At 41.3% G+C, this 21,810-nt stretch overlaps 1 protein-coding gene across 1 annotated transcript in view; it reads right to left on the reverse strand.

The window, feature by feature from the left end:
• Positions 1 to 21,810, reverse strand: part of SPTBN5 (spectrin beta, non-erythrocytic 5) — a 98,853-nt gene that overhangs the window by 76,045 nt on the left and 998 nt on the right. The window contains 15 exon segments of the mRNA XM_072863879.1: positions 422 to 709; positions 1,402 to 1,653; positions 2,892 to 3,022; positions 4,679 to 4,831; positions 5,567 to 5,758; positions 6,939 to 7,145; positions 8,329 to 8,529; positions 9,431 to 9,584; positions 10,029 to 10,261; positions 11,694 to 11,832; positions 12,820 to 13,451; positions 16,221 to 16,449; positions 17,321 to 17,478; positions 18,292 to 18,411; positions 19,698 to 19,865. Coding sequence (XP_072719980.1) covers positions 422 to 709; positions 1,402 to 1,653; positions 2,892 to 3,022; positions 4,679 to 4,831; positions 5,567 to 5,758; positions 6,939 to 7,145; positions 8,329 to 8,529; positions 9,431 to 9,584; positions 10,029 to 10,261; positions 11,694 to 11,832; positions 12,820 to 13,451; positions 16,221 to 16,449; positions 17,321 to 17,478; positions 18,292 to 18,411; positions 19,698 to 19,865 — 3,257 coding nt within the window.

The raw sequence follows: 21,810 nt of genomic DNA on the forward strand, positions 1-21,810 counted from the left end.
TATAAGCAGCCTTTCCCATTAAAAGGGGGAGGAGGGCCAACTCAGTATCTGGAACTTCATAACAGTGCAGAAGGAGAACTGAAGATGATGGCAACTGGAAGCATGAGGCCTGAGAAGGGAAGGACTGAGGGAACTGAAATAAAGTGCACATGGCACTATCTGAGTGTCAGGAGAGCTTGTGGAATACTACTCCAAACATACAGCTCGCCCCTTCCCCCTCCATCAGCCATCAGGATAATATGCAAAAGCTAACTGGATTTGGTGTTCCACAGTCTCCTTTTGACACTAAGTTTCAAGAGCATTTGAATAAACTCTCGGCATCACTTTCATACACAATTTAGGTACACGACAGACCTGTTTCATCTTTACAGTACTGTTGCCATATCACCCCACGCTGCCCACCCTGAGAGAATCTCTCTACCTTTCTTTCTGAGACCTAATTTCTTTCAGCAGGTCCTGGTGCTCCTTCAGCAATTGCTCTGTAGAAGCCACGTCCACACCCATTTCTTCACTGCTCAGTTTCTCCTGAATGCCTTCTGCCCACAGCAGGAGCCTGCGGCTGTCTTGCAGGAAGGACTGTTGATTTTGGGCCCACTGCAGAATGTCCCGCTTCTTTTGGGTCTCCAGCTTGAGCTTTGCCAGAAGCGTCTCCATGTTCTCCACCTGCTCAGTGATGGCCCTGCTCTCTGCAGGGTTGGTGTCCTTAATCCTTCAAGAGAAAATAAAATACATTTAATCAGATGAACACTTCAGGCCTTTAGAGCTTGAACCAATACTCTTTAAAAGGAATGGATTTGGATATTTACACTTCCATTAAAAAGAAAGTCAGCTAAGGCAACAAATGCTCCACACTAGCAAGAAATATTGGTGTGAATACAGTGTACTGCAGAAAGTGCATCCCTGTGAATGACTCTGACAACACTGTTGTCGTTCGGTGGTTCATTCCCATTGTGAATGTACAGAAGAAGTACAGAATGTACTTAAAGAAGTAAAAAACTTTAAATTCATATTTCAAATTCAAACTCCTGTGCACACTTCTCTGCTGTCTTTCTTCCTTCATCCTTGCTTCCTCTGATTACGCACTTTCAGGACCTAACTGATACCTAGTTCAAAATGTGGAAGTAACTCCCATTAGTAGAGATGATTTGTTAGAGCCACAAACAATCCTGTGGTATTTATCCTCCTACAACAGTGAAGTCTGGAAGCAATCACTTCACCAATCTCCCAGCCATACTCAAGAGGGATGATCTCAATCCAGCAGGCAAGTCAGTTCTTCAGGTTGCTAGAAAAAGACACTTCAAGAGAAACTTCACAAGCTGCTCATTTTCTTTATAGCCATAACTTACAACATGATCTTAGAGAACTAGCAAAGAATATGGAAACAAAGAGCAGGTTCCTTACGATTTTGCAACACTCCTCAAGTATTCAATTTTCCTCTCTATCACCAGGACCTCTCTCTCAACTGTAGACTGTTTGCGCTTGTCTGACTCCAGCCCAGCAGGTGAGTTCCCTGGTTCCAGATCCGTGAGTTGGACCATCTTGTCTTGCAGTAGTACTCCTATGCTCTGACAGTCCTGAAGAAACGTCCTCACATCAGCCACTCCAATCAGCTCAGAGCCCTTCTCCTCCTTCAGAGTTTCCATGCGTTCCCACCTGGACAGAGATAACCGGATTACTTGCATCTAGCCTCAGCCACTACCCCAAAGCTTGCCTTCACCTAGAGAGCAGATTCAGTTTATAGCCTTTGTTATACATGAGCTATATCCTTTTTCTATTCAGAAAAAGTCTTGTATAAAGTTTTCATTAGGACTTAAGTGGACTGAGGGGGAGAACTCTAGCACTCCCCCCAGCCTCAAAGTTCATCTCAGTGCCATCTCAAGCAAGGGGACCCTGCTCAGGTGACCAGAACACACTGGACACAATGCCAATAAACAACAGTGGTCAAAGTCAGGACCCAGCTGTGCCTCTCAGTTCCAGCTGGGTGGCATGGTGCCAGGAGTACGTACACAGTAGGTACTAAACATACTTGGTCAAGTCAAATAGGGTTTGATGTTCCTTTCAGTATTTGTGAAGGGCACCCTCACCCTGATGTTTAAGTAACCAAATCAGCTGCTGCAGCACAACACAGACAGAACTGCTCTGAATCCATCACTGTCACCTGTGGGTGGATTCACGTTGTGCTTTAACACACACACACACGAATTGCTGCAGTTTACATATCGGTGTCAGGGGCCTAGAAGCACCCCCCAGTCCTGGAGGCATGACACCAGGCTCACGGCCAGCCTAGAGCCAATGCGGCTGAGGGCTGCCCCCTTCCCACTGGTGACAGTGGGAACAGGCTGCCAGGCAGCTCTGGGGATTGGGACTCACCTCTGGCCCTGGCTACCATCCTGGCTACCTGCCCTGCTCGCCTCCCTGTGGGACTGGCCCTGCATGCTGAGGCCCCTCTGCCCATGCCTGCTCCCCATCCCACCCTCGCTGCGCCCTGACAGTCTGGCCCAGGCCCAAACCTCACACCAAAAATGGGCTTCCTGGCCAGGCCACAGCCCTGTCCCCTCACCACAGACCAGCTGGGCCGTGGGGACTACAGGCTGCCCCCTGCCTGCCCTGCTCCCTGGCTGCGGCAGTGGGCCAGGCCCTGGCTGTGAGGCCCAGCCTGGGCCCCAGGGAGCAGCCCCTGCCCCTTTGCCCCAGTCCCTGTTTGGTAGCGACAGCCACACCTGAACACAGCAAACCTCAGCCATGCGCGAAAACCTCCCCTCAGGCCAGTTCTGGGAGTTAAAAATCTATCAGATGGGTATTCTCTCAGTGTAGTCTAGATCGGGCGTGAAAGGTCAGCTCTCTCATTGCCCCCATGAGACAATCCTCTGTTTTATCAGTAGCACCTTTACCTGCTGTTGAGCTCTTCCAGCCATATCTGGATCTCAGAATATTTGCTGGGACTGATCTTTCCATATTTAACAGCCAAGTTTTCAATATCTCCCAGCTGGCCTTTGCCTGCAGCCAGTTCCATTAAAAAGCTCTAAAAGAGGAAAGATGTAAGAATGCAGAACATGAGTTTTTTTCCATTTCTACGGACACGATTCTCAATAATCTGTCATATCCACTCGTCTCCCACTTTCACAGTTGTCTTCTCCATTTACCTGTCTACTGACACCATACACATCTGCACATGTAGCTCCCCTATAGCCCTCCGGACCTCCCTTGGTGTGCACACTATGCCTGTGTACCTATGTCTCACTCCACTGGGATGCAAGTTCATCATCTGGCATTTTTCTTCAAGTGGCATGTACCATGATAGTTGTACAGGATACCACATCCACATGTGAAGTTAAAGGGTGTGCTCGTTTTGGCTGGGATAGAGTTAATTTTCTTTATAGTAGCTAGTATGGGGCTATGTTTTGGGTTTGTGCTGAAAGCAGTGTTGATAAGACACTGATGTTTTAGTTGTTGATAAGTAATGTTTACACTAGTCAAGGACTTTTCAGCTTCCCATGCTCTGCCAGGTGCACAAGAAGTTTGGAGGGGACACAGCCGGGTCAGCTGACCCCCACTGACCAAAGGGATATTCCATACCATATGCTGTCAAGCTCAGCATATAAAGCTGGGGAAGAAGAAGGAAGAGGAGGACATTAGCAGCGATGGTGTTTGTCTTCCCAAGTAACCATTATGTGTGATGGAGCCCTGCTTTCCCGGAGATGGCCAAACACCTGCCTGCCCATGGGAAGTAGTGAATGAATTCCTTGTTTTGCTTTGCTTGCGTGCACGGCTTTTGCTTTACCTATTAAACTGGCTTTATCTCAACCCATGAGTTTTCTCACTTTTCCTCTTCTGATTCTCTCCCCCATCCCACTGGGGGGGAGCGAGCGGCTGTGTGGGGCTTAGTTGCCGGCTGGGGTTAAACCACGACAGTCCTTTTTGGCACCCAACGTGGGGCTCGAAGGGTTCAAGATGAGATAACAACAGATTTGATTGGAATGGGCTAGATAGAATTTGTAGCTGTTATTGCTGTTTAGCTATTAATCGGCAGGCTCCTGTGCTTGCCATAGGGCTTGCTTGCCTTACTGTATACTAGAGTCCAATGCTCGTTAGTGGCTGCTTTTTGCTTTTGCTGCTTGCCATGCTGCTGTGCTGCTTATCATCTTACTCTGCTGTGCCTGGGAACATTTTGATAACAGCAATGGCCTTGCGCCTGGGCTGGCAGAGGGCCAGGGCATCGCTGCTGTTTCTGTGCTGCTGTACTGGACAGGCTGGAACTCCAGTATGAACTTGAGTCGAAGGGACTGTGACCTGTGGATGAGTCCATGCGGGAGCAGGACACCCCAAAGCGTCTGTGCCCATGGATAAGCCCATGCCAGAGCAGGTATAGCTTGAAATGTCTGTGGCCATGGTTATGTCTGTTCTGCAACAGGTATACCTCTGAAGGGATTGTGGCCCAAGGATAAGTCCATGATATTTGTACAGGATACCACACCCACGGGAGAAGTTAAAGGGACATAATTACATCAGCTTCAATAAGCTTGGCATAGTTTATATGAAAGAAATCTCTGATCTACACATGACTCCATAAGTTGAAATGAATGAAATGACTCTCTAAACTTAATTTCTCAACTTCATCTATTCTCCCAAGGTCAATCTGATTTAAAAGGTGTAATCTGTGAGCAGGGAAAAGGGGTACCTGATATTGCTGCTGCATGCCCTCCACATTGTCTGCTTGAGGCTGAAGAGACCGGAAAATCTTCTCTTTATCTTTCATCCATGACTGAAATTCTTCGCAAGAGCTACAGAAGCGGTAATATCCAATCATCTCCTCCAGAGTCTTTTTTCTGTCCTATAAAACAGATGAAGACTTAATTATTAATGTAATAACTCCTTGCTGTTTGAAGAAAATAAAGATCCTTGCATTTAAACTACAATACACAGGTGGTAGCTTAGTAGTTTTGCCAGACACTGCTGAAAGAGAACAGAACGTGTTACCTTAAGATCACAATACTTCTTCCCAGAGCAACAGTGGTTTAAAAGCATAAGAGAAGCAGTTTGAGGGTGCTCAGCCCCTGACAAGCAGCAAGGCCACTGTGCTGCTTGCTGCTGCTGACTAAAGATTTTCCTCAGTAATCTCAGGAATATGTAAAAGTACCATACAACATGTTTTGGTCTTTAGGGCAGGATTACGGCAGGTGGGAGTGAAAAGTAATAAATGGAGAATGCAGATTATGGTTGTTTATTTTTTCTGGTATCAGGTAAGACAGCCCAAAGATTTAGGAGCTGCAGCAAGCAAACATTGGGGGGGGGGGGGGGGGGAGCGGGGGGGAAGATTACACAAAAGAATCCACTCTTCATAAAGTAAAAAGACTGGAAGGTAAATGGGAAGTTTGCCAATATAAAATGCATTTTGATACCAAACTTCAGTGATAATCTCAAGCCTTGAAGTCCCACAGGACTTCACAGGATTGAGGCACATTATTAAACTGAAAAGCAGAAGCCAGCACAGCACTTAACCTCACTTTGCATTGTCTTGGACTTGACTATTTTTGTGACCTGCAAAGCATTGGAGGGAATACTATACCTCAGCCATGCTCTGTAGATTTTCGTAAAGTGAATCTATTTCATCTTGGGTCTTCCAGATGTTCTCTGGAAGAAAATGAACATCTGCACTGGAGGTTCTAGGGAATGCATTTTCAGATGTTGCCCAGGTTCGACTGAATGGTAGCTTAGTAGTCTTTTGATTTAAGCCACTTGGGGCTTCCGCCTTCACCATCTGTTAAGCAAAATTTGACAGAATCAATGGGTGAATATTTCTGATTTGGATAAAAATTTCACATAGAAGGAAAATTTGGACTTGCTAGTTCAAATCACAGCATTCTGACCCTTGAAACAAAAAATTTCCAGTATTTGTTTGAATCTGTTTCCTTTGTTTTATTCTGAAAGAATGAACCAAATAACTGAAAGACATTTTAGCTTTGTTTAAAGAAGAAGTTTCATTTAGCTCATTTTAAAATATATTGATTCAGTAAAAATTCTCATTTTGTGCCCACATCAAGGTGGTTTGGATTTTTTTTTTTACGTTTTAAAATTGCCAGCAAACCAAGGAATCTACTATGCTCACAGTTCTATTTGTGGTGATGTTTTAGTACCTGAACATTTCCAGTTTCAAAGCCTGTGAGTGCCCTAGTGAATAAATGCTTTTATTTGCACATCGATACCATCTCGTCACATGCTTTTTCATGTTTAATTACAAAGCAATACAATTTTTGTTCTAACAAAAAATAATGTTGGAATGATAAGGTAAAGGAAAGACGCAAGGTGGTGCTGATAGCTCTCAAACTGGTTTGGCTAAACATTGAGTGATCACAGAAGTCTGAAAGAAGCAAGCTATGAAATGTGTCATTCATCTCCCCTGACTTCTGTTGTCAAATGAACTGATCTCAAGTCAAAAGTTCCCTTTCTAGTCAGTGAAAAAGAGGGGCATCTGCAGAGCTTGACTTCATCCCATGTGCCTTGAACATACATCCTGGGATGCTATGAATTGCGCCTGGAGCTGTGGGATGGTTCATCACTACATTAGGATGCCAAAAAAATTTGTAAAGATGTTTAGATTAAATACCTGCTTTTTAAAGCTGATTGAAATGAATAATGTTATGAGAATAAAGAGCCAGAAGGTATTTGTGAGGACCGGTAGAGGGAACTAATATAGACGAGCATATTTCTAGCATTTCACAGAACACTAACTAGGTGGGCTACAAGTGGCCAATGAACTTCTTTGTCATCTAAAAATTTGCCTCAATTCTAATTAAAAATTTCTTCTGAATTAAAAAAAATGCTCTTGTTTAGGTAATTTGGAATATTCTATTCCAGAAAAATCAAAATATTTTACATAATTAAAAAACATTTCATTTACAATCTTCAACAAAATGTGACACAACCCCTCATCTACTTACTGCAGCTGGAGCTTGCTCTGCTGCAATGTCAGCCTGCTCCTTCAGGCGTCTCATCTCAGAGGAGTAGGCTGCAATCTCCTTCTCCAGGCGCAAGTGACGATGCAACAGTGCTTCGGTGCTCGATTCATCTTTTCCATAGTCCTTTGTGGCCAGAAGAGACTGCCTTTCTTGCAACCATGAATTTGCTTCATTGACGTCAGCAAAGTACTGAAGGAGCACAGGGAAGAAAACACTTGGTTTCATCCTGAAAGCATCATATCCAGCTCCTCCTTCTTTTGAAAATAATGAATAAGGCAGAAATTCCATTAAGTCTGTAGCTATAAGCTTAATTCCAGGTGTTGTGAAAGCTATGAATAAGGTAGCTCTAAATCCGTGATGTATTTCATGATCACTTCAAGCACAGATAATTCACAGAATCTCAGTGAGTAAATAGATTCAAGGATTGCCTATATAACTCTTTAAAAACTCCTAACTAACTAAAACTTTACGGTGCTTATTAGCAGTGGTAGAAGGAACCCACAATGTACAACCTTGGTAGGCACCACGTAATTCCAACAGATATTTACTAAAGGTTCTAAGGAATAGTCCCAACAATGAACAATGAACTCAGTCTACAACAAAAGCTTCCTTCTTTTTTCCAGAATTTACAGTCTGCCTGGCTATGGCTGCAAAAAAAGCAAAACAAGATTTTGACATATAGAATAAAGGTACAACAGAAAAAAAGAAAACCCATAGTAGTGAAGGAAAAAGAAAGAAGAACTAAAACACCATAATGATGTTAAACTTACTAAACAGAAGAGAGAATTTAGACTTTGTCAAGAACAAAGCTGTTAAGTTTTGTTCAAGCGTCTCATGGGAACAACAGACTGAGCAAAAAACTTAGGAAAGGGAGACTAAGAATAGCTGAGATGCTATTATGTGGTTTGTGAGTGCTGCTTTTATAAGAGGTCTTTATTTGCAGATGTGTGAATGTTTGTAGGTGTAAAAGTGTAGATCAGAATGGCAGGGTCAAACGTTTCCCAGGCTTTGGGAAGTTCATGGTCGATCCAAGTCTTATGGAATGTTTCTTTTGTTGTTGGTTTTTGGGTGGTTTTTTCATGTTAGAAAAATGTCACATAGCTACCCAGATCCCGTCCTCAAAAAAGACTCTGCATCAGCACTATTATGTGAGCTATTTCCATTAGCATTTTTAACTTAAAGCAACTCCCAGCTGCTCAAATCTCCTGCCTGGCTGGCTTGCAGAAGGATTGAGACTTTGCTGCCAGAGATCTTTTTGAAGACCAACACCTGAAGGCTTCCTGCCACTGTTGCCCTGCATGCGGGGGCATGGGGCAGAACTGAACCACATCCATGTCCCCCATACCACACAGTACAGCAGAGCCCTGCTTACCTGCTTGATGAGAGCTGCTGCCTGCAGGCGGCTTTTGCGATCAGCCACCTCATCTTGGAGCTGCTGCCAGAACTTCTGGAGGTTGTCTGTCTGCCTCAGAATGTCCTCCTGGCGTGTGGGGTTCTTCTGGCTCAGCTCCCAGCCCCTCCTCATCACATCTGCACATATGGCCCTGTGGGAATTGCACTCCGCTTCGAGAGCCTAGCAGAAGGACAGGAGACATGTCGGCACAACTTAGTCCCCATCAGCTGCGAGTGAAGAGGGGGTCCTATTCTCCGCTACTGTAATATATACATTTCCAAGAGCCCTGTGTCTTATGCATGCCTATGACTTTTCCCTGAGCCCTGAGGTGATTGCCCCTTGTCTCTCCACACACAAGTTACTGTCCTACTTTTTGCCTTTGATGTGAAGCTTGTTATGCAGTCTTCGCTGAAGGAGATCCTTGTTTGTCGTCCACCAATTCAGCTGTCTTGTGCCTTCCAGAAGCAATACACAAACAAATGCACACAAATGTGTATTAAAATTACAGAAGAGGCTTCTGTTTCAGTTTTTTCATGCAAGTTCTCAAGTCCACAGGTCTCTTCACTTGTTCACAGTGATTCTTTGCCATAAGAAGGTAGTAGCTCATATAGCTAAACTTTTGATGTTAGCCCACAGCAAGCTCTTAAGGAAAGTGGTAACAGATTTGTAAGCTCACATAATGTTATCCATCCTGCCTGCTGATATCTGTCTTCTTTTCACCACCTCTTTCTCTCCCCACATCTCTCTTGGCCAGGAAAGGTGGGTGGGAAAAACAAAAACTGGCAACCTTTTTTCCCCTCCCATCCAAAGTGAGCTAATATGGAGCCCAGTGTCTTCACTAGAAGTCGCACTTTTAGTCCAGTATGAAGCATAGTCCTTCTCTACCCTTTCCTTCCCCTCTTGGGGAAAAATCCCTACCCTATACATTTTTTAAAGATTCCAAACACTGGTTATGACACTTGAGGTAATGAATGGTTTGACAGCTTTCTTATAAGTGCTGCTCTGACTGAACTGAAGGACATAGGTGTTCTAAAATCTTGTTATAATACAAAGACAAGGCACCACCAGCAAAGGAAGATACCTTGTGCTTCTGAATAGAGGCTCTAATCTGGCTGACATCTTTTCCTAATGTTGTTGTTCTTGCTAGCTTCCATTTCTCAGAGATCCATGATTCTTCCTCTTTGCAGTCACGGAAGAATTCAAAAAGCTTCAAAGCGTCTTCTAGCTGAGATTTTCTGAAACAAAGAAACAAACAGTATATCTCAGTCAGAATTAGGATCCCATGGAGACAATGGTAGCTTAAATAAAGACGAATTTAGAAAATCCAAAATTTGAATGCTTTTAACTCCTCTTTGTCATAGATTAATTTATTCATGGAACAAGGCAAAGGAAATAAAAGTACATTTCCCTATTCCTCTAGAATATGAGGAGATAATCACATGCTATTCAAACTTCACATAAAGCAAGTCATAATAAATGCTGAGAATGAAGCTATTCTTCATCTATGAAAGCGAGTGATCTCTTTCAGTCAACTGCAATCAAGACACTCAAGTTGCTTGTGTTATGTCTTTATAAATAGAGAAATGAAAAATTTCAAATGCTGGGAATCTGCGTCTTCTGATTAAGGGAGTGATTTGCCATCCTAATCAGGAAGAACAGAGCCATAAGCACAGCCCTACCGTGACTTGCTCACAGCTATAAGGTTCTGATACAGATGGCGAAGCATCTGAACTTTCACATAAAGCATTTCTGGTTTAACTGTGCTGTCCTTGCTGATTTCTGCTGTCCTTTGGGTGATGTGTGTCAATCTGTCATCATAGGAAGAGATCTGTGAGTCAACCAAGTTGTGCTTCTGCAGCAAATCTACCACTTCCAGGAGCTGCTTCCCACAGTCCTGAGAATTCACTAGCACCTGCAAACAAAGTGAGAAACAAAAGGCATTGGCAGAGAGTGCATCCTGGGGCTCAGTACAAAGAAATCAGTTGAAAGGTTCCTGTTGACTGTTACAGCTTCTGAATGTAAAAGAACGATGTCAGCTAGATAATGCTGAAAAGCTGCCTAATTAGAGGAATCATACTTTTCTTTCAGTTTCACAAGCTAACAGCAACAATCCAGAGTTTCTATCTACTGCAGTGCAAGTAATGGTGTCTTCAAATAAGCATCTGTTTTCACACCTAAGTTATTTCTACTGATGAAGCACTCAAGGTCTCAGAATTTGTGGGCGCAAGGAATAGCCCTTTGCTATACACCCATCTGTAGGCAGATTGATTCACAGTCTGTATTTAGAGAATTCTACAATATCTCATTTTATGGTATGTTTTGACTGCAATGTTTTTTTGTTTTATGAACTTACTTGCCTTTGCTATCTAAATAATGAAAATAAGTACTTCATAGTATTTAACTGGTGGCGATGAAGGTACCAAGTGCTTAAAAGTCTGTCTTCTTTCTAATTGTATCAATGGATACAGTTATCAATCCTGTTGTAGAATGTTATCTTTCCCTGCCAATCTTCTCCCATATCCTCAGGCTATCATGGTTCCAACAACATTATTACCACTAGGTTTTCTTTGCTTACTAACACTAGGAGAGAAAGATTCATAACTTACGGATAGTTCTTATCTTTAATTTGAAATTCACAACTTCATATAGCCTGTTGACTCTTTCAACTTAGGTACAAGGCAACCCATCATCATAAGGATTTTTCTGTCTTTAAATAAGACAAGGCAAGACCAAAGGATGTATATATACTTCCTGCCATTACAAAATCAATATGAAACCAGTCATTTCCTGTGCTAAAGAGGAGACTTTGGGCTCTGACACTCTGGTAACACTTGTAAATTCTTGCTAAAAGCAATTACTGTGCATTTACAGTGGAATTTTTCTCTCTCACAAGTTTAGATACATGAAAGCCAAACATATGCCTGAGCTAATTCCCACCTGTATAATCTCTGGAGGTACTTCCAGAAGGTAATTCAGAAGAATTATGTGGAATGGGAACAGGAGGCTGTTTTGTTCCACTTTTGCTTTTACACTTCTAATTTGGGTGAGATTATTTCCCATCTTTATTTTACTACATAACTTGAACCTGTAGTGCACTCCCTGTAATATCGTATCTGGCTTTCTGATTAGGAAGAGCCCCTGTAGCAAAGCCTGTTTTTTCTCAGGTAGTTACCTTCAACGATGAACTGAAATGCACAGTTAGGCATCTAAGTAAAAATAGTTTATTTTTTCTATATCTGATAGACTTAGCTTCTGTTGGTTCCAGTCCCTTGAACATGGGGGCTTTTTCAGGGACAAACACTGGTAGCTGTGCAAGCTGTGTGCTGGTTGAGAGAGCTCAGTACCTGCAGCTCTTTCAGCTCCTCCGTAATGGCATCAATGTCCCTCAGGAGGCCCAGAACTTCCTGCATTGTACCCAAGGAGTGTTGTTGTCTCTGCAGCTGATCCAGAAGATCTTGCCATTGCTTTGAAATGCTGTTTTGCCTACAAAGGAAGGGAGAGAAATGACCAATTGGGACCAAAGACTTTGGGCAGCACTGGGAGATTCTCAGTGCTTGCAGATTTAGAGGAGCTAAATGAACACATGTAACTCTTGCCACTAGTGCGAGAGAACAGGCCATGATCACAAAACAGGTCAAAGCAATGTTGTTATCTAATTAGTGTGATCATGGGGAGGAATTTTGATTAGCACATCAACTGTCATTGACTTTTTTAGTTTAGACATCATTTTTTATGGATCATCCTACCTGACATCCCACATTGCTTTCATCTGATAAAATGGAAAAAAAGAAGTGGTCTTTAAATGGCTGCTTAAAGTAAAAAAATTAATCTAAACCATATCATGAGTCACAATGTGATCTCATAAAGAGTTTGGTTTACTCTTTTATAACTGTTTTTCTTCATTTTCCCACAGGCTTCTGATTTTGTCTGAACTTAGAAAAGCATTGAAATACCACAAGGGAAATTATTTGTATGGCATTCTTAGCCATTCCCAAATCAGGCTATATTGATAATCAGAGAAGTCATAATTTCTCAAGATGTGCTCCAAACTGGAGTCAATCTGAGAAGACTTTGTGCCTTAACTAATCTGTATCTCCCCAAACTACACACTGAAAAAGAAATGTGTTGATTTGGAAAAAAAAAAATATCCCTCTAAGCACTTTTGATGGAAGATAGGATTTTTGGCAGAACAAGTATTTTCATATATAATGAAAATATCTTAATACTAATTTTCACCAGAAATCAGTCTGAGGGTTTGATCACTCAAGAAAAAAATTAAAATTTTAAAGACGATGAAGCATTTGTCTTATCTACTTAAACTGTTCACAGGTAGAAGAAATTCCTGCCAGTTCTACTCATGAGGAGCAGAGCTATGATTCATAGCTACAGTTCATTTTTTTCCACCACACACCACAGAATTTCAGCTAATTTCAACCTCCACCACTGCACAGTCTCACAACCGTCACTCACTTCTTCACGATTTGATCTTTGCCATGGTAGTTCTCCTGGCTGATGACTGTGGCCATTTCATCCAAAGCTGTGAAGCGTTCCCTCCTGGGGAGTACATCTGCCACAATGGCTTCCAGCTTCTTACTGGCAGCCTCCATCCTGTCTGCGCTCTCCGGCCAGAAGTCCTGCTTCCCAATCACTTTCCTCATGTCTTCCAAGTAGGACTCACGCAGGGCTGCCTTCTTCAGGAACCTCTGGGCTAGCTGTTCCAGTCTTTCTAGCCTCAGCATCTCCTTCTGCAGTGCTTTTCCCCGGTTGTGCTCTGCCTTTTCCAGGATAATCCAGTGCTTTTCCACATCCTGCAGCATCCTCCCCTCTGGGGGCAAGTATGGCCGTTGGTTGTTGGCTCTCTGCTTGGTCCTGATGTTGAAGAGATGAGCTTCAATTATGCCCTTCTCTTGATATTTGGGGGGTTTCTCCACAGTGCGGAAGGTCTTGAAGTTGGCCATGAGCAGCCACATTTCCTGAAGAGAGTTGGGGAAATGACGGTCATCCAGTTCTGTCACCTTCTGTTTAATCCATTTCAGGAGGTCAGAGACCAGCTGCTCATATAGAAGCTTCAAGTCATCTATCTCCTTCAGGAAGAACACGATCTGTGATGGGAATATAAAGTTACAATCCACATAAGCAGCAGAATGAAGCAAGGTGAATGAGCAGAAAACAACATCTTCATAAACCAAGCTTAGGATTCAAATAGTTGAATATGTGTCAGGAAAATAGTATTTAACAAGCAGGTTGCCACAGTCATCACATTTTTATACCAATGTGGTGATAGCTGTCACATCTGAGACCAGGTGAAATCCTAGAATAACCTTCTATAAAGCACAGATAAATAAATATTATTTAATGATTCATTAAGTTTTTATTCAAGAAAAGGTTAATTTTGGAATAAACAGCATGCATGTGGAGACTGTCAGCAGTTCCTATGCTGGCTGACTAGAAAGCAAGAATCCTAAACTGAGGGTTCAGACTTTTTGTTTCACAACAGAAAAGAAACAGATTTTTTTTTCCCATTCTCATTCCTAAAAACAAAAGAATTCTATCTATTATGCAATTACACCCTCTTAGCTTCACCACCGTAGGCTGTAGGAGACCATCTGACAAAATCCTGGTTCTCTCACATGCCCAAAGCAGGCTGTGGTCTAACAGCCCCTTCTCAATCTCTTCTGTTGGAGCTGTTTTTCTCTATATAAATTATTAGAGAATGTCTTGTAGCCAAAGACGGGTTTGGTAAGGATGTTAACTCTGATTCAATACTAATTTTCCAAGTTCAGGGCATTTGTCTGTTTCATTTCAAGCTCAGGTAAACACTGGAGCAAACATTTCAAATTAAATCCATAATGAAATAAAAAGTGTTATAATAAAATAATCCTTTCTTTCCATTTTACATTTTTTTCCATCTTTGTCTTTTTACTTTATATTTTTTCCTCACCCTAACTTAGTAGCCCTCCTGCAGACGTCAGGTTTAACGCTGAACAATGTTGTCTGCCTCTATCATTCCCCTGAGCCTGCCTCCCCTAACAGGCAGATTAGTAAGGGAGATGGCACTCAGCAAAGACCCAGTCCCTGCAAGTGATAATCTGCTTTTACCTACCAGAAAGCGCACTTGGCAATGAATAAGTGTCACAGTGTTGGAAGAGGAGTAAAACAGCACCAACCTTTAGTGCAGGAAAAGCAGCCCGTGACAAGAGGGCTCCCTTCTGTATTTTCTGCCATCGTACCCAGTTCTCGCTGAAAGATCCTAGCAAATGCATGGTCACCTCATGTGGGAAGGGGAAAGGAGGTTTACCTCCCCAGGCTGATTCTCTCTGCCATCCTGGTCACACACTTAGTCTGAACTCAAAGGCTTCCTTGACACATTCAGGCTTCCCTCCCCAATCCTATTAGTAAATTCAGGGCTGCCTATTTGAGGAGACTAAGGACATGAAGAGATTAACATCCATTTAGTTCTCCTCCTGAATGTTTGTGTGTGTCAGTAATGCAGAAAGACTGAAATGCAATATTAGAAACAGGCTTAAAATAGGGAAGGAGGCAAAGAGAGAAAAATAAGCAGGTAAGTGGAGAGAGAGAGAGAAAATAAAGCATAAATATACCTATACAAAATGGAAAAAAATGGAGCACAACAAGAACTGAAAAAGGACAGAGTGAGAAATACTCTTTCTGGTTTTTCCCATAATACAACAGTTATGGCCTATTTTAACCTTATAGTTCCTCTAATACACGCTTGGTGACTCAAGGACTATTTCATGTTTATCAGAAGAAAAATAATGTCTCCTGGCCGAAATCCAGAGACTCATGTGTAGACCACTGCCCACTCTCCTTGCTGACATCCAATCTTTGTTTGACCAAATTCCAAGTCCTGCTCTCATCTAACGCTTCTCTTCAGAGAATGTCACTGTTACTGATAGATGTTTTGGGATCATCTTGTTCTTGTCCCAGACCACTTTGTTAGCTGAGCAAACCCTGCTTTGCAAAAGCTTTTCACCTTGTCGCCATCAGGGAAGTCTTAGTTTGGATTTTTGTGCCTCCCATTAAGCAATATATTCCCCTTCTCAACTGCACAGGCAGTTCTCCAAGTCCAGATGTTCATGTAGGACCCATCCTGGGTGTGTAGGTTTTCTGTGGGCTATTTGTTTTGTATTTTTGACAAAACCAGAATAGGTTATTCTGAAGGTAGAAAAGAAATTCTCGCTAAGGAAAGTGGTCTTCAGTGGAAACACCACAAAATACCTTCAGTTTTCCATCAGCAGGATGCAAGTAGTTTTTAATATAACTCTTGATCATATGTGAGACAAAATGTATGTGGAAACTGAAAAAAAAAATTTTTTTAGCTTTGGGATTTTCTTTCCCTAGGAGTCTTTCCCCTTCTTTTGCACTCCCTCTTTTTTTAAATTTTTTTAATTTTTTTTTATTTTGTACCTGACCAAGGAGTTAGAAAGAAAGGATGAGGATTTTCACAGGAAATAAAAATCCAAAGTAGTCTCATAGAATAAGGGATCATCTTTCTTATTAAATCAGAAAATTGTTGACTAGGTCTGCTTTTGCCTAGCAGTAATCCTCCCAAGATTAATGAGATTTGCATGCCTCAAACTGCCTTGGAGCCACATCAGTTCTCAAACAGAAACTGTGAGGTCAAAAAGGGATTCATTTTCAGTGAGATAAACGCAATCCCCTTTAGAGATCAGAGAGTCTACAGACACTTCTCAAGATTCAAGTGACGGTAAAAGGTCTTTCAAATGGGTGTGCCATTTGATGCAGTTCAAATGATCCTGAAGTTGAGCTTGCACAAAAAACCACATTTCTAACATAAATTTAGCTTTACATATTTAACTTTTAACTTCTGAAGATAGCAATGCACTTACTTTGGTAAGTCGCTTTTGTATTGTCTGTCCTTGTTTCAGTCTGGAGAAGTAGTGGTAATAGAATGACACATAAGTCATGATGGATCTCTCATCTGGGTAGGGCACTGCCACATCCTCAGCATCAAGCAGTCTGCTGATTCCTAGCTCTTTCTCAGCAACATTGAATGCATTATTCAGGTTTTTGATGGGCTGGTCCTGCCGCAATGAGCTATAGTGGATAAGATCAGGCCTGGGCAAGGAAAAGAACAGGGCGTGGAGGGGAAGAAAGATTTATGTTTGTCATAAGTTATTTCGGATTATAAACCATAAACTGTTTATTAGACTAAGGAATGTGACATTAATGCTGAAATTACTCTGTCTGACCCTGAGCTTCATTCAAGAGCATCACCCTTTGCCTACATAACAGGAAGAAAATTGTCCCTTATGAAATTGAAGTATCACTTCCAGCAAATCTCTGCCCTTCACTTATTTCTCCTCTTCACTGATGTGTGAAAACCAAAGCCCACTAGAGAGGCAATTCTGAAAAGGGAGGTGACTCCCAGCTGGGGAAGTTACAAGATCCCACCGTGGTATCCTGGCAGAAGATGCAGCAGAACTGTTAATGGGAGAATAAATGTTCAAAGTTCTCCCAGGTGGTTTCTCTCTCCTGCCTTGGGCTGTTTTCTTCCCCTTTTTTCAAAGGGCCAGAAAAGGGAGGAAGAAAGAGACTGAGAGTTTTCTTACTCTTACACTTGAACCAGAAGGTATACATGCTTACAAAGTTCATACAATAAAACCAGTCTCTAAAATAATTTTTGAAAAAGAACAATGGGAACATGGCTGAGGGGCTAAGACCAAATAATGGGCAGCATTGTCCAGATGTGTGATATTCCCTTGGAAATTCGATTTTATGCCCAACAAAAGGAACTACCAAGCAGGAGCTTTTGGTCCTTCCTCAGAGAGAATATCCATTTAAAAAAGGAGAGTCTTCAGTGAGAAAGGGCAAAGGGGGAATTTGACAGTTTCTTGACAAATCCTTGTAATTCAGAACCTGGAACAACTTGTGCCAGAGCTAGAAACAGCAATGAGCAATTCGTCCTGAACAGATCCATCAGATTTACCTGTGAGCATGTATGAGTGCGTTGAAAGCCAGCCCATCACTCCAGCTTTTGGAGAAGTCCTTCACATTCACATTGGAATAGCTGGCAGTTTTATGCTGACACCAGAGTAGTAAGGCTTCATTGGCAAATAGAACATCAGCTCTGCCTCCAAATTCTTCCTGTGAGGAGAGCAGGGAAAAGAAAAATCAGTGTGAACAATATATGGAAGTAGCATCAGTGGGTTTACGCTTATGTTCCCAAAGATCACTTTGTATTACTTCTGTCCTATTCACAAATCCCCTCAAAGTCATGACCTCAGACTGTATCTGCCATGAAGGTAGAATGATTTAACATGAAAGCAGAAGTTTTCTATTAAAGTAAAAGTGAATTGAATGAACTCAGAAATTATAATGTGAAATGCAGGTGTTAAAAAGTTTCTAAATGTTTCTCTTCTGCAAGGTTTGTAGAAATCAACTGGAAAGCAAAGCTCAGCTTATTTGCTTCCTTAGCTGTGAACTAGAACTCAGAAACAAAATATAATGTATCCAGGTCTAATGTTAGAATTATTAACTTTGATTTCATAATACCTTCATAGGCTCTTATCTTTCATGTACTTAGAGTACATGTTAAATAATTTTAAAAAGAATACTTTTCTTCAGCGAAAGAGCAAAGGAGAAGCATGCAGTTCAAATCTAGAGAGAACTTTCATCAGAGAAATTCTTTCTGGAGTCAAAAGCCAGTAAAAAGTTTGTGGAAGAGAGTGAGGAACATGAATATCCTATCTCCAAGTTACTGTTTTCTGTCCCTTTGAGAAACTATAAAATGGATTCAATTGCTTTTAGAAATTGCTGGCTGAGTAACTGGGTAATATTATAAGACCTGCATGATCAAAATGGGCAGGAAACATCATCAAAATGGTCCTTGCCGGCTTGAAACTCTAAAAAGTCTCTGAAATACTCTAATCAGGCAAAAAGACAAAAACACCGTTTTACCTTATCAAGTTTGATAGACGAAATCTGAAATCGAAGTATAATGATCCAAATAAGTCCCAGGATTAAGGTTCTGTCACCATCTACGATATTCTCAGGACCAATCACTTTTACTTGTACCTGCTAATAAACCAATATCTGTTCAGCATAAAATTACTCACGTCCAGCTCTCTGAAAGAGGTATCTGTGGAACAAGCTGTTATTGAAGAGGGTATTCAGGCTGTTTTCTTAAGGAAATGGGTTTTATGCAAACTCTTCATTTGTCTATGTACCTGCGAGCTCCCATGTTCACACCCTAGCTCTTACGTGCACCAAGGATAAGTTTCAGCAAAAGCCTAGGACAGGGACGGTGGTCTCAAAGATTTAAAGTTCCTATAAGGGTTTTGAAAACTGGTGGTTAAGGAGAGGAAAGAAACACAATTGAGTGCTCCTTTCCTCCAAAGGAGTGACGGCAGGGCAACTCAGAGACCACCTCCTCTGTCTGGTCTCCAGCCAGCTAGTCAGCATATAGTTCTTGGGCTCACCAAACAGTACAAACATCCTACTAAGCAAGCCATGGCTGCCTTCTCCAGTATTACTTGAGAAGCAAGCAGGATTGTAGTTTATGCCAACAAGGCGATATCTCTTCAAGAAGTCTGAGCATGCTATACCGGCTCCTGCTATCTGCATGATCCCCTCTCTGGAGGCTGGACTCATGTGACAAGTGATGGTTGGCTGGTCCAGCTGGCAGAGCCTGGATGTGCACAGACCACTGGGCCTTACACAGCGTGTACCCTTAGCAGGCATGTGTCAGCTGGAGCCCCATGCTGTATTGCATTTGTTTCGTAATTAGCAAAAATTCAGACATTATATACTTTCCCACACCTGCTGCTATGAAATCCCCCTGCTCCTTTGGAATTCATAGCACAGAGTTTTGTGTGATGATTTTCCAGAGAGGTCTACAATAAATTGTTTGCTCGGAAAAGAAAATAAATGACATACTAACTTGTAGCTGAAATGAGGATGCACAACTGGAATAAATAAAACTACTGCAATGACTTCCTGAAACTGTTAGAATCAGAGCTCTAAAAATCTCCATTTTTATACCAGGTAGCTTCACCTTTGCCTAATGATGTTTGCTCTCCCCTAACATCTGGGAAAATGTAACACCTAGAAACATATAGAAATGCAGTATGTTTTCATTTAGGTGTGACTTGTTTTGGGGGAACATTAACTGTTTATAAGTCATATTACTCAAATAACAAAGAAATTCAAATCTGATTACTTTTTTTCTTTTAATAAAACCCCTGGCCTGTTTTCAAAGAATATCTTATTGTATATTAGAGGGGGAAATCATAATGAACATAATACTATAATTAGTTAGTAACATACAGAAGCTATTGTGATCTCTAATATCAATATTCACTTACCTTGGATTTCAGAAATGTGATGGCTTTGCTGTTGTTCTCTAGAAAATGCACTCTCATCTTTCCCCGGTTTGGTCTGGGCAAAGCTTCTCCAGAGAGCAACTCCAGGAGTTGCATGAGAGAGATGCCATCCTTCAAGTCTGTGTAAATATCTTCTATCTCAACCTTTACCTGCGAAGACCAGTCAGACAATACGGACTCTGGCTGAACATTTGGCCCATGGAACCCTCTGCTTCTAATACTAAACAAACAACTCATTCTTGCTGTTTCACTGAGTCTTCTGTATGTCAGTGCATATATGCGAAAACTGATTAATCTTAATTCACAAAAAATGGCTTTGCAGGAGGACTGACATCATTTATGAAAGTAGGCTGAAGTAAAAAAAAAAACAAACCAAAACTCACAACTGGCAAACAAAGGAAAAAGCAGGAGATTTTGAAAAATATTAAAAAATTCAGCTTTTTAAAAATCAAACATTTTGGAAGTGCTGACATTTTTTATTTGAATTCAAATGAATCTTTTCAACTTTTTATTCTGACCCATGCATTTTGTTTAAAAATTGAGCTGATAATCACATTCAATGACTCAGTTTTTACTACACAGTCTCAACAAAGTCTGTTACATCCTGCTTAGACCTGCGCTACCACCCAAAGTCTCCCTATTTTTAGCCAGAGTCTCACACTAAGTGAAAGATTAAGATCTTTTACAAAAATGTATTTCACTTCTGCCAGTAGTGAGGTCACCCAGTGCTTGGGTGATACAACATGACATAGCGTGTACTCTGACCTAACAAGAACTTGCCTTGGTCGTTTCCTTTTGGCCCTATGCCACTAGCCATCAACAAGTGGCATTAAAACCATACCACACACCCAACCATAATTTACTGTGACTTTGAAATCACGGTAAATAATCTTTTTGTCTTCAGAAAAAAAAAATTCTGAAGTTAAGTAGTAGCTTTTTAAATTCAGAGAATAGTTACATGTAAGGGAAAAAAAGGACAAGTAACAGACATGCGCTTTTTCATTCCTGACCAATTATTAATCAGTTTAACAGATCTTTTCTCCAGAGAAAGAAGAAAACACTGAAAGTGCAAAAGCAACTCAGAGAGACTTTAAGTCTGTACTGTGTGTGGAACAAGAATTTACAATTTTCTCTGACTGATTATCTCCATGAAAAACTCCCTATTTAGTTGCCAACTTTATTGCTTTTTGCATATTATATAAAATTGAAATTCTGCCTATGGTATATTACCATTAAAAAAGTTAAACCTGTTATATTCTGTGACACTTCTATAAAAGAAGAATAGTTCCATTTAAATTTGTAAAGACACAGTCTTCATATATCTGCTTTACGCCTCACCCAGCAGTAGGTTTAATAGTTTTGTTGCATCATTCTTCTCATAAAGATACCAATCACAGATTGCTTAACAAATTCAATGCAATAGCATCCTTAGTTCTAGACTTGAAGTAGGCAACAGTGCAACTGAGAATACTGCAGTGTCCTGTAGTATGATCCAATCACGTTAAAGTGTGTGTTGAAAAGCTGAGACTACACTGCTGAGAAGACCTAGATAAGCTGTCAGTCTCTGCACGATTTCTTACTGTATATGGTTTGGAAAGCTCTTGCAGGCTTTTTCCCCCATGCTTTTATGTTACATGGACAAGTACTGTGCAGGAAGTTAAGACTGACATTTTAATCTTTGAACTTGAAGGTGTTTTTAAAATGAGAAAGTATATATATTTATCTGTGGCTAAACAGAAATAATTTCCTACACCATAAAAAGTTTTTCTTACACCATCTAAAAGTTTGTTGTGCTCTGAGGCTGCCTTTGCACCAATCACCAACTTAAAACATTACACTGAAAAAAATGCTTCTAGTACTGAAACATCATATAATAGTGATGAGCCAGAATGGAACAAAGAGGCCTGGTCCTTCTTGGTGTCACCAAGGTCCATCTTCATTAATATCAACTACAGACTCTAGAAAAGGGAATTGGGTTTGGATGATGTAATTCCCTACTGTGACACAGCTACATCATTTGTGCCTGAAATTACTTTATCTGCAGTAAGTCTGGAGACTTTTGGAATATGTTGGAGTTACCTTGCACACACGAATC

The sequence above is a fragment of the Ciconia boyciana genome, chromosome 6, assembly GCF_034638445.1.
Source record: "Ciconia boyciana chromosome 6, ASM3463844v1, whole genome shotgun sequence".
Lineage (NCBI taxonomy): Eukaryota > Metazoa > Chordata > Aves > Ciconiiformes > Ciconiidae > Ciconia > Ciconia boyciana.